This window comes from Cavia porcellus, unplaced genomic scaffold (assembly GCF_034190915.1).
Source record: "Cavia porcellus strain 051 isolate PalLab524CR breed Dunkin Hartley unplaced genomic scaffold, mCavPor4.1 scaffold_12, whole genome shotgun sequence".
Classification (NCBI taxonomy): Eukaryota; Metazoa; Chordata; class Mammalia; order Rodentia; family Caviidae; genus Cavia; species Cavia porcellus.
The window spans coordinates 62,244,447-62,257,128 of NW_026947495.1; the positions used below are offsets into that span (position 1 = coordinate 62,244,447).

At 44.0% G+C, this 12,682-nt stretch overlaps 1 protein-coding gene and 1 long non-coding RNA gene across 5 annotated transcripts in view; one reads left to right on the forward strand and one right to left on the reverse strand.

The window, feature by feature from the left end:
* The window catches only part of LOC134478315 (uncharacterized), a 34,305-nt gene that overhangs the window by 11,759 nt on the left and 9,864 nt on the right, over nt 1–12,682 (forward strand). The gene's annotated exons all lie outside the window — the stretch shown is intronic.
* Chn1 (chimerin 1) overlaps nt 11,181–12,682 on the reverse strand; it is a 187,412-nt gene continuing 185,910 nt past the window's right edge. For all 4 annotated transcript variants that reach the window (XM_063259331.1, XM_063259332.1, XM_063259333.1 and 1 more), the window contains one exon: nt 11,181–11,949. In XM_063259331.1, coding sequence (XP_063115401.1) covers nt 11,778–11,949 — 172 coding nt within the window. In that variant the 3' untranslated portion in view covers nt 11,181–11,777. The remainder of the gene's footprint in view (nt 11,950–12,682) is intronic.

A 12,682-nucleotide genomic window follows, 5' to 3' on the forward strand; every position in this document is an offset into this window, starting at 1 on the left:
TACCGGGGGGCTTGCCAGTGAAAAGGCTTGAGTGAGCTGTCCTATCTGGGATGGCGGTGAAGAGAGGTTCCGGGTGATTTCCTCTGGTCTCCCAGCTTCACTTCAGGGCTCCAGTGAGCGCTGATCCTTGCAGTGCCCGGGGCAGGCAGTGGGAGGGCAGCCCACGCAGCTGTGGGAATCAGCCTGTGTGGGCAGAGGCTTTTATGAGTATGCAGATGCACACCATTTACAACCCGAGTCTTTGGAGGCTAAGGCAGGAGGATCATGAGTAGTTTGAGGTTGGACTACATAGCAAGACCCCATCTCAAAAATATGAACTAAGAGTAACCCCTGATTTTAATTCAGAAATTTCCAGAAGCTTTATTATGCTAACAGGAGTATACGTCTCATAAATTGGCATTGGTATATAGAATGTTCCAAGTTTATTTGACTACAAGGCTCTTCACCCTTGAAATAACTGTTGGGCTCCCCAATATCTTATCAGATTACCTACCTAATAAAGAACAGTAAATTAGAAATCAAGGCAGTAAGGGCTACAGGCACAGCATCTAAGCTGTGTCTTGGGATGGGAGGTCAGGGAGGATTGGGTGGGTTTCCAGCAGGCTAAGGGTTCAAGCAGGCTAAGACGCATCTCTCAAAGAAGAGAAACCGTGACTTGAAACCAGAGAAAGTGGCAGGGAGTCCAAGGGCTTTTTGAGCAGCTTTGTGCTAAGGAGCTCTGTGCGAGGGAGCTGCGTCAGGCAAACCGATCTGCAGGAAGCTGCTAAGGCAGAAGCAGACGTCCACAGTGTCACCTTTCCCGGCAAAGGTCTCCTGGTTCTGTGGCCTCAGGTGCAGGCTGTCTGTGCAGGGTGCGCCCCTTCCTGTCCCTGAAGCACCAGCAATAAGATCAGGAGGAGAAAGAGCAGAAACTCCTGAGGCGCTCAGACAGGGGAGCCGTGCTCAGTGTGTACAGCCAGACCACTGCGGCTTAGTACCCTCTTCACAGGGAAGAAGGAAATATTGGAGGGCCACAGGCAATCTTAAAGGCACAGTCAGTGCTGGTCAGGGGACTGAGTAGGGGGGAGGCAAAGCACCTGGAGAATGATTCTCTTTGGAACTGGAAGGAGCTGGGAGACGGACATCTTCTTGTGATAAAGTTGGGCCAAGTGTGGTCACATTCCAAAATCAGCTTTCCTGGGACAGAGAGTGAGATTGCAGGGTGCAGGTGGAAGGTTGCTGTGTTCTCTTTAGCTGGGCTAAGGGAAGATGGAGGATAAATCAGAATTTGGAGGAGGCCTCTCCTTGAGCTTGGGGGAGAAATAAGAAAATGTCAGCTTATGAGACATGTCCAAGTGTCAGATTATTTTTCTTTTTGCTTCTCTTCCTCTTCGGCTATTCTTTCTCCAGGCCCTATCTGAGCTATATTCCACCCCATACCACCCTTTTTAAAGAAAAGATCTTGTTAAATTGCTCAGGCAGGTCTTGACTTTGTGATCCTCCTGCTTCAGCTTTCCAGAGTGCTAGGATTCCAGAGATCACAGGCGTGAGCCACTACACCTCGGCTGGTGGGATGGAGGGGCATTGTTTTCTGAGCCCCAACGTCATAGTTCTCAGGACAAAATCCTTCTTGGGAAATACAAATCTTCCTTGCAGTTATTGTTTCTAGAGGAGAAAGAGCAGAAACTCCTGAAGCACATTGGCATATAGAATTTGGCATTGGTATATAGAATTTCCCAAGTTTATTTGACTTGGTCCTTGAGTTTTGTGTTGGGCCACCGAGGTCCTTGAGTTTTGTGCCTATTGCATGTAAATGTCTCTCAGTGGTTGCTAAGGAGTCTTAGTCTAATTAAGGATTTTAATTAGTAGGTGTTCATTTGACTCATTCTTTGCGACTTTTATAAAATTTGATTTTATCAATCATTTCCTTTTCCTAATTTAAAGTCTACTTTAGGCTATGCAAACTGCAAAGTTTAGAATACAAGTTGAATAAGAATGGGTTGAGGACTGAGACAGACTTAGATCAGAAACTGGGAGGAAACTGAAGGTGAGCAGAGCCCGCTGAAGCGGCTTTATTCGCTTATTCTCTGAGCTGTTGCTGCTGTGGTCTTTGGGACCTGCAGACACCATACCCCTCCCGAGGGACTAATTCCAGGGGGAGCCAAAGCCTCGCCTGCCCCAGCTCCCCTGTCCAGCAAAGGTCACACCCCAAGCCTACATCCCCCTGCCCTGTGTCTCCTCAGGGCCAAATAGTGACAAATTCTTGGAGCCACCCCAGGCTTCCTAGTTTAGAAATCCTGGAATGGGGTCCAGCAAATGGCTCTGTCAAGGTCTCTAGGTAGTGAAGATGGAAAGGTCTCAGAACCTTTGCAGTGGCCTAAACAAGGTGGAGCTGGAGACACAGACAGCCTGAGGCCTGGAGCCTGGCTAGGATTGCTGTCTCCCTGCTGGATCTCCGTGGCTGCTTCTCTCCAAGAAAGATCCCTGGTGCTGATGTACTTGACCTTGACCTTTATATATCACTCTCATGGCCTTTCTACTGTGGCTTAAATACAACTTAAAAAAAAAAAGTAAGCAAGGCTGGGGATGTGGCTCAGTGGTACAGCACCTGCCTGGCATGTACAAGGCCCTGGGTTCAATCCCCAGGACCATAACACAAAACAGAAACAACAAATTATTTCTCTCACGTATTTTCTTTGGTAAGAATAACAACTGTCTTAACCCATGAAGTTTATTAAAGTCTAAGTTGTTTTAAGTCTTTAATAGTCTTTTGAAATTTCCTAAATTTGAGGAAATGGAGAACTCTGAGAGAATAAATTGCAGTTTTAGACCCGCCTGTGGCCATTTAGCACAAAATAATGAATTAACCAGTAAAAAGATTCAATGTAGACAAGGAGACATTTTCTTATTGTCAGAACCAAAGATCCCAGTTCTATTTAGTAGGTGAGACAACTGAAAAAGATTTACAAAGTTTTAATCTTCAGATATTTTCCTTCTACTCTTTCTTCTGACGGTTGTGATAATGCATAATTCAAGACAATTTCTTTAAACTGCATAATAACCTAGAAATCACCAAGTAACTCGGTCAACTTTCTTATACATGTTTGGGAAAGTAGCAGTGGCTTATTTCTGTAATTAGAATAATAGTTTTATAGTTATGATAATTTTTATAGCTCATATTATTAGTGGTTGTTGGGGAAATATATATTAATATTAGTAATAGGTAGCAAAAACCACCTAAGCCCCTGAGTTCTATCCCCAGCACCTTAAATACAGTCTTAGAAAACTGTCTGTACCCAAATATCCGGCCAGCGCTTGGTTCTTCGCATGGGCAGTCCTAGGGGTTTGATTGACCAGTACCCATGCACACATCGGAATACACCAAACCGCCCAAGGCTGCTCTAATGGTAGCCAAAAGGTTTACATGTTAGAAACATTCCAATTTTATGGCATTCTACCTCCGAAGTCCCTTTTATGGTCACTTCTTTCACTGTGTCATTTTACAGACATCAATTCCTCAGCCGTTTCATATTTTACCACGCTGGCATGGGCAGCCGCATGATTTTGCCCTCGAAGTGGACAAACAGCCCCAGACTCCAAGCTTCAGGGTGCTGGTGTTTCTGCTACAGTGCAATCGTAAGTGTGTCCAAGAGCAATAAAATGCCTGTGCTGCCCAGGGTCACAGAGCTCCCAAAACTGGACTAGCCACATGGTGCTTCCATCTCTTATTGGGGTTTTATGCTATTTGGTTGAATAAGCAATAAAGAAAAAATATTTACATTACAAAATACATTACGACTGGAAGGCTGCATTAAAATACAATATTCAGCAAAGAACAATAAAACTTATGAATCAGGATTTTCCTCACAATATGTAGCAATGAATCATAATTTTCTTAGCTTAGCTTGGTCTTAATGTATGTATCAGCCGAGTCAAGATCCATGTGTGGTAAACAGGCCTAGTGAAATATAAATACCTTAAAACTTACTGAAGCATTTGCTGAGGTCCTAGGGACCGTAAGGCAGAAGAGCATCCCAACAAATGTTTGATAGCTTTTATTGATAACACTGCAGAAGGGCTGGTGCTTTAACTGAATATCTTGATTATATAAAACCAAGGGGAAATATATATTAATATATATATTAATTGATTATATAAAACCAAGGGGAAGCAGCAGCTTTAGTTTTTTTACTCATCACTGTTTGGGACTGTGAAGGTTCTCCGAGTCTGTTTTTAATGAATGAGGAGTGTGTCTAAGGGCAGGAGTATAATTTAGAGGTCCTCATTGGCTTTGTTTTGGGTTCCAGAACTCCATAAAATAGGTAAGCATTTGCATGGGGGGAGCAGAGGAGTTTGGTTTTATAGACAAAAAAGGGCTGAAGTAGAAAGAAAACCCAAAAGTAGACTGGCCATTTAAAAGTTACCTTTCTCATAAAGTAGAGGCAGGGAGAGAATACGATAGGCAAATAACTGGTTAACATCAGGTTACTTCAGGACGACTTTTTTCCTGTAAGAGTTAAGACATCGTGAACTTTATTACCATGCCAATTACAACTGATCTTTTTGGGAAATTTGTCTACTGAAGCACAAATCCTGATTTTTTAGAAATTCAGATACAGCTTAATTTTAGCTTGGTGAGGTGGAATGTTAGCATCAAAATGGCTGTTTTGATTTTTAGCTTGTTCTTTAGGGCCAGTGCAGGAGCTTTGTCCAAAAGAGTGGCCTCTTATAATTTTTATTTAATGATTGGGTATTCATATTCACAACACTCTGACACAAAAAGTGTGGGCCTTTTCTACAAATTCTCCAACTATAGGATGGCACCTGGGTGTTCCACAACTTGGTTCAGTTCTGATACCACCTAACTAGGGTTGATGACAGACCCGGCAAGTTAAAGGCCTCACCCTCTGCTGATGTCAGTTATAAGTCCCTGGGAACCACCCACACTCCTGACTGGGAAGCTATAAACCACGGGTTCCTACAAACGCTCCTTGGGCTTGATAACCTGCTAGAATGGTCTGTAGACTCAGGAGAAAACTTGTGTGTATCAGCTGATTACAAAGGGGACAGCTCAGGAACAGCCACATAGAAGAGAGGCATTAGGGCGGGGTGGGGAAGGGTGCAGGGCTTTCACCACATTCACTCTCAGGGAAGTTTATTAAATCTAATTATTCAAGAGCTTTTACAGAGCTTAATGTCCGGGCTGCCCTCCTCTTCCGAAGGTCAGTGACTGTGGCTGTAAATTCCTACCAGCCATCGCCAATCGCTTGGCTTTTCCGATGAGTGGCCTCCGAGTCTGCCGAGAGCCTCACCCCATGTCTCTTCAGTGTGATCAGAGGAGCTCATTAGGAAAAACAAAAGATGCTCCCTTCACTCAGGAAATTCCAGGCATTTTAGAAGCTCTATGCCAGGAACTGGGGACAAAGACCAAATATATTTTTTATTACACAAGTATTCCCTTATCTGATATTTTACTTTAAGAGATTTTCGTTTCTGAAAATATCCAGTGGAAAATTCTGGGAAAAACAATCATTAAGCTTGATTTGTGCACCCACCAGAGCAGCCTGATGACAGCTGCCAAAGTTCTGCTCCATCTCAGCACTGAACCCTTCCTTTCCCTCAGATACCCACCCTGTCCTGGGCATTCTGCCCTAAGCAAGTCACCTGGTTCGTAGTTATCAGATGGATCACTATGGTACTGCAGTGCTTGCTTCTAGGAGATTTATTTTACTTAATGGTGGCCCCCAAAGGGCAAGATTAGTGATACTGGCACTTCAGATGTGCAAAAAGAAGCCACAAGAAGCCAAAAGGAAAACTTCTCAACTTCAAGCAAGGAAATCATGATGCTGAGGTTGCTGAGATGTAGGGTAAGAACAAATATTCTATCTATGAAACTGTGAGGAAGGAAAAAGAAATTTGTGCTAATTTTGCGGTAGCACCTCAAACTGCAAACGGTAAAGCCACAGAAATGTAGTAAGTGCTAAGATGAAAACACACTCAATTTGCGTATGTGGCTATGCATGTGTTGGCAAAAGCAGGGGACCAGGAGTGATTGTTATGCTGAGGCTTCAGGTATCTACTGGATTTCCTGGGCTGTGTCCTGTGGGTTAGGGTGAGAGTCACAGTCCACCGGGACATAGAGCAGTTAGGCTGAGACTGTCCTTGTAGAATGAGTGTCTGCCACAAGTGGGATTGATCAAAATGAAGGCAGTGAGCCAGGACATGATGGGACTGCTGGCCTCACCTTGTGAAGAGAAATGAGAGACCAGTGAGTCTACAGCTGAAAATGTCCGTGTCCCTGAAGCATGCCATGCTGTCCCAGTCCAGACAGCACACATTCCCCAGAGGACGGGTTACGCATGCTTCTGATGCTTCCAAATACACTCCTTGGCTCCACTGAAGCCATTTCATTTTTATCTGCTTTCTTTATTGGTTGAAGAAATGTTTAAGATCAGAGTACCAAATGGAATTGTGAACTCATTCAAATGGAATTGCAGACAGCAAATCCACCTGTCCCTTGGCTTTCTGCTGATATCTAGTGCTGAGGCCCACAGGGGCAATGAGAAAAAGTGCAGAATTAAGCATGGTTGAGCTGAATTGACCCAGTAAGTTTCCTGAGAATGGGAACTGTTCTTGTTCCAAGTCCCAGCATGGTGGCTGGTGTAAGCTGAGTAGGGCAGATGCTGCGAGGGATCTTTGTAAGTTAGAGGCTGACAGATCCTGGGCAATGTTGTGCTCTCTGATGGTTAATCTTGACTGTCAAGTTGGCTGGATTGATAAACACCTAGGAATTTAGGAAAGTACATTTCTAGATGTGTCTAGAAGGAACAGTGAATGGACGGTGGTGACGCAACCTGAAGGTGGCCAGTGCTGTCCAGTAGGAGGAGGGAGCCTGCCTGCAAGCACAGGCTCATGCTGTCTTTCCACCTGCTGGTGGCCGTGATGTAAGCTGTTGTCCACTACCATGTCCTACCTCCATGTGTTTCTGCCACACCAGAGGCTCAAAGGCAATGGAGAAGCTACCCATGGACTGACACCTCCAAAGCCATGAGCCAAAATAAACCTATCTTCCTCCACGTTGCTTTTCTGAGGCCCTTCTTAGCCTTTTCTGTGTTACTGCAATGTATGCCAGTCAAGTCAGAGTGGCCCATTTTGGAAGTGCGGTATGTGATGCGTGTAAGGAACACTGCTGCTTCAGCTCCTGATGGAAATGCCTCAGTGTGACACAAGATAGATGCGAACACCATACAGTGATACAGCAAGTTATAAAATCACTGCAAAGATTTCCCTAAGAAGCTAGTTTCCCAATGACCAAACTGTACCATTGGGAGAAGAGATTTCAGCACTCTGATTTTCCAGTGTACATTTTAGAAAAACTTCACTTTTCGAGCAGACTTGTCGATAATACCTATTAGGCTTTGGGGTAATAAAATGGTGATTGGAAGCTAGGGACGCGGCTAAGTAGTAGAGATCCTGCCTACTGCACGCCAGGCCCTGGTTTCAGTACTCATTCACACACATGGACCTACCTTTAAAATCACTGGGCAGGGGCTGGGGATTTAGCTCAACAGCATAAGCACCTGCCTTGCAAGCAGGCAGTCATGGGTTTGATCCCCGGTACCAATGAAAAGGAAAAAGACAAAAAAAAAAAAAAAAAAAAAAAATCACTGGGCAGCTAATGAGAACCGATCCCTAAGAAGCAGAAAGGCCTGGCATGTGGCTTAGTGTTAGTGCCCAGGCTTAGTCCCAGTACTACATAAATAAAAACAAAATACCCACAAAAACCAGAACCAAGAAAATGCTAGTCCTAACTATTCAGAGGTTTTCTTTCCTTTTGAGTTCATCAAGTAACATAATTTACAGGTTTATTTTTGGTACCAGAGATTGAATTTATGACCTTGTGCTTACCAGGCAAGTGCTTAAGCCACTGAGATAAATCCCCAGTCCAATTTATAGTTTTTTAAAAAAATTTATAGGTTTTATGAGACAGGTTCTCCCTATATAGTCTAGGCTGACCTCAAATTCACAGCAATCCTCCTGCCTCAGTCTCCCAAGTACTGGGATTACAGGTGTGTACCACCACACCTGGCTCAACACGAACAGTTTTAGAAATACCCACTCTGTTATGAAAGTGAAGTGGCGGCTGTCTCATGATCAGCTGTGCAGTCAGATATGCTGCCCCCCTGTACAACAAAATGTAAAAATAACTGTGAATTGCAAAATCTGTCAGGCATGGTGGCACATTCCTGTAATCCTGGCACTTATGAGGCAGAGGCAGGAGGTCACTGAGTTTGAGGGCTGCCTAAACTACCCAGCAAGACCCTGTCTCAAAAAAACCAAAAAGGAAAAATAACCTATTTGTGCTGTGTTCATTTAAAACGTGAGAAGAAAGTGTACCCTTCTGGGTGAGTTGTGGGCCTGTCGGGGGCTGGCGAGGAAGCAGGGAACAGCAGGACCTCCCGTCGGCTGACCGGGTCCCAGGATGACATGGGTGTTTTGATCACATTCCTGATATAAACAGTGATGATTATGTAACAGCAAAAGATCAGCTATAACAAAATCAGCGTTTTAATAAGCAGAGGTTACTAGAATTTGAGTATGTAAAAAGTTAATTTTCCAGATACTCTATGTTCTTAAAAGTGTTATTCTCTATGAAACCTGAGTCATTTAAAATATGTAACAGGTGAGGTGGCACATGCCTGTAGTCCCAGCACTTGAAAGGCTGAGGCAGGAAGCTATCTTTGTAAGTTTGAGACCAGTCTGGGCTACAAAGTGAGCTCAAGGCCAGCCTGAACTGTATGGTGAGCTCCTGTATCAAAAAGGTAAAAAAAAAAAAAAAAAAAAAAAAAAAGCAAAACCCAAAAAACACTGGGGAATTTAGCTCAGCAGCTCAAGGGCTTGCCTGCAAATTGTGAGGGTTTGAGTTTGATCCCCAGTACAAAAAAAAAAAAAAAATTAAATATGTTAACGGTGTGCTATTGAGAGCCAGCTGTATATGCTAAGCAAATTGAGCACTACGATTTTGTAAAGCTTTTCACGTGAATAAAGACTACTGATGAGAAAAAAAATATATCCATTCTTCCCCTTACTGGCAAATTTTAAAATCTCAGTTCAGTGAACTACTACTCTGATCAGCTGGAATAAACAACTTGGAATAAAACCATTTTGAAGAGGGGAAAATCCTTGGTGTCTCAGTTTCTTTATGGCTAGACACAGAAATTAGGACGCTGTGGACACTTGACACTGAAGCTGCGGTGTCATGGTGGGGGATGTGGAGAGGTTTTTGGGCCTCTCTGTGCACTCCTGGTGAAACTTCTGCTTCATCACAAAAGGTGGTGGCTTAGGAACTGCCCCACTGGCCAGAGAAAGACAAGTACACAGGTTTCTAGGGAATTACTGAGCAAACCTCCCTATGTGGCGGGGGACTGTTTCACCCAGCAGTCCAGGTGTGTTGACAGGTGAGGGAGCGGGGATCTGTGTCTGCACACCCTGCATCAGACTAAGAAAGCGGCAACCAAGCGCACTCCTCAAGGAGCTGGTGAAGGACGAGGCTCCAACCTTTCCTGAACATCTGCTCAACATCTGCTATAACTGGGCGAGAAATCAGTCTCCACAGGGTCCGCCTGTGTGAGTTACATCTCAGTTCTAGAAAGTGCCTTCTCGGAAGTCAACCACATTTGCTTCCTTTGACTTTCGGTTTTTCACAGGCTGGGGATTGAATGTAGGCGAGTCACGCAAGTGAAGCATGTGTTCCACCACTGAGCTACACTCTGGGTGTTTTAGGAGAGACAGAGTGGGAACACTGTAATATATGTACTCCTGCCCCACTGAATTTCTTCAGAAGGAAGACTTCAGAGAACGGACTTCGGTGGGCTTTGTCTAACCCAAGACAGACTATCAGACCATTTATTTCCCTGACAAGTGTACTTCACAGATCAAAAGCAGTTTGTGTTTAGTGCCTCTAAGTGGCCTCTACTTTAAAGAGAATTTGTTAATTATAACAGATCTGTGTACTTTATCAGTCTATGTATGTGATGGTGCTTAGTGCAGCAGCCTTTTCAAAGGTGGTTCATAGCTGTGATGGCACATTCCCTCAATAGCTCCACTGTCCTCAGTGTAAACACTGAAAGCACACTACCAACTTTCCACTGGGGGTGAAAACGAGAGCAGGAAAAGCTGTATTTCTGCCAGGTCCTGTTATCTTTGAGATAGTCTTGAAAGTTCAGAAATGCAGTGTATTATTGCTTTACTGTTTTTGGAGATGAGGTCTTGCTAACTCACCCAGGCTGGCACTGGACTTGTGATCCTCTCGGCTCAGCCTCTTGAGTTGCAGGGATTATAGCCATGTGCCCCCTACCTGGTTTACTACTTTTTTTTTTTTTTTTTGTCTTTTTCTTTTTTATCGGTACCAGGGATCGAACTCACGACCACACACCTGTAAGGCAGGTGCTGATGCTGCTGAGCTAAATCCCAGCCCCTTGGTTTCCTACTTTTTAAAGCAAGACAGAGCTTTGGTTTTAGGTGGACACTCAGACCAGGAAACAGGCTTGGACTGGGCGGAGGCATTTGCTGAAGGCCTGATGGGCCTGCATAGTATAGGACCAGATGTAGGCTCCAGGCACCCAGGGTATCCCGCTCTGCCAGCTGCCCAGCTCCCTGGGACTCGCCCCGGGAAGTGTTGTGGGCCCAGTGCATGTCGATCCCGGATGTTTCTGACAAGCCCAATGTTTAAAGTCATTTTTTAGTTAGCTGCCTTTCTTCTGGTGAATCTAGAAGGCAGACACTGGTCTGCTCTCTCAAAAAGTTGAGAACATGGTCTAGATGTCAGAGTAACAGGAGTATAAAAAAAAAAAAAATCCGGTAAGTGGGTTTAGTTTTAAACTTTTTTTTTTGGTACCAGGGATTGAACTATCTTGCACTTACCAGGCGCTCGAGCACTTGAGCCACTGAGCTAAGTCCTCAGCCCAGTTTTAAACAGTTTTAAGTTATTTCAGAAGCTTACCAAAAAAACAAAACCTTTTAATAATAAAAGGTAACAGAAAGTATGAGAGTATTAGATGGTCAAATATTCCCACTTGTGGCAAAAACAAGCAAAATGTCAATTTTTTTTGATTTCTAAAAGCCAAATTTAATAAATTAATTGATGCATGCCAGATAAAAATATAAAATTACAACCAAAAACCAAATAATTTAACAGAAAATGCTGTGTTGTACATTTTATTGGTGGGATAACTTGTTAAAGTAACAAATCTGAAAACACATTTAGCTTTTGCTGGAAAGAAAGTACTATGTTAGAGAAGAGCTTGAGAGAAACGGGAAATAAACTGCTTGTGAAACGGCAGCACACGATATTGGCTGTGGCAATGCAACAGTCGGGTGCTGCTCATCCTGTGTGTGCGTGTGTTTGTACAAGAGGCAGAAACCAATGGCATGGACCCCAAAAGCAAAGTCACAACGGGCTTACTCTGTGAAACATGCTGGGTTACGACCACAGACGACCCAGGACGAAGGCGTGGCAGGTGCAGGTCTGCGTTGGTGCGTGGGGCTTCCTTACCAAGTGGGTAAGCATGCAACAGCTCGGGTTTCTCTTAACATGATAAACACCAGGGTTACTAGAACTGGAGAGCGTGTTCACTGTTTTACAAGGACAGCTGAGCGGTGCTAAGAAATGACAGAAAGTTCCTTCATTTTCATCTGTTACTTGCCCAAACCTCTAACCAAGAGATAATTCAGCTAATGGAGCCAATTAAATTACTATAAAACATCCTTCATCTGTAAAACATTTCTTTCCCCTCAAATTAAAATAAAATGTCTTCATTTTTGATAAGCAGCTCCACCACCAGTCTCTGATATCGTATATCATTCAAAGCAGCCATCGCGTCTTGTTCTGGGGACCTCATGAGGGTCGGACCGAAGACGATTCCCAGGTTCTCTGCATTCATGAGATTCTCCTTTTCGTGGAGAGTCACTCTGAAAAACACAAGGAACAGCGTGACTCTGGAGGCCACGAGGCTCTGGACTGTGCCCGGGCACTGAAAGGCTTGTGTCCATCTGTCAGCTCGCGTGCCACTTCTCTGTAACTTCCCCTTCAGCAGGTGACATTACTAAAGAGTGTTCGCCTCAGGAGACAGCATAGGCTTAGCGCAGGGAGTAAGTGGGCTGTCTGGGGTCAGTTCCAGCTGTGGATTCTCTCGCCCCAGCCTACAGCCGCAGGGACACATTTGTAGAAGGCAGCGAGGGGACCACGTCACCCTGAGTGCTCCTTCTGGCTCCCTCTGCTTTGGCTCACCTGCTTCCTGTGCAGTATTCTGTGCAACGTGGACAGTGTATTGAATGCCTAGAGAGGCAACAGAGTGAAGGGAACAGGAAATGGCTGAGTAAATGCCACCATCTAGGAGTGTTTCTGTCCTTTCTCACTACTACAGCAATAGCACAGACAATAATTTGAGAATTCTTTCTTTTAGCGTGGAACACTTAATTATATACAAAACACAGCAGCCTTGAATTTATAAGTGGAGTTGTAAGCATATTAAAGAAAGTTTTTTTTTTAAACTCATGGTGCTTAATTGTAAAATGGAAAAATGCAAACATCCACAAGTATAAACTTTTTTGTTTCTATTTGGTTTTATATTTTGAAACCTGAAAACCAATAACACTTAGTCATATAATTGTGAAAATTTTGCTTACACTGGTAGAGAACTAG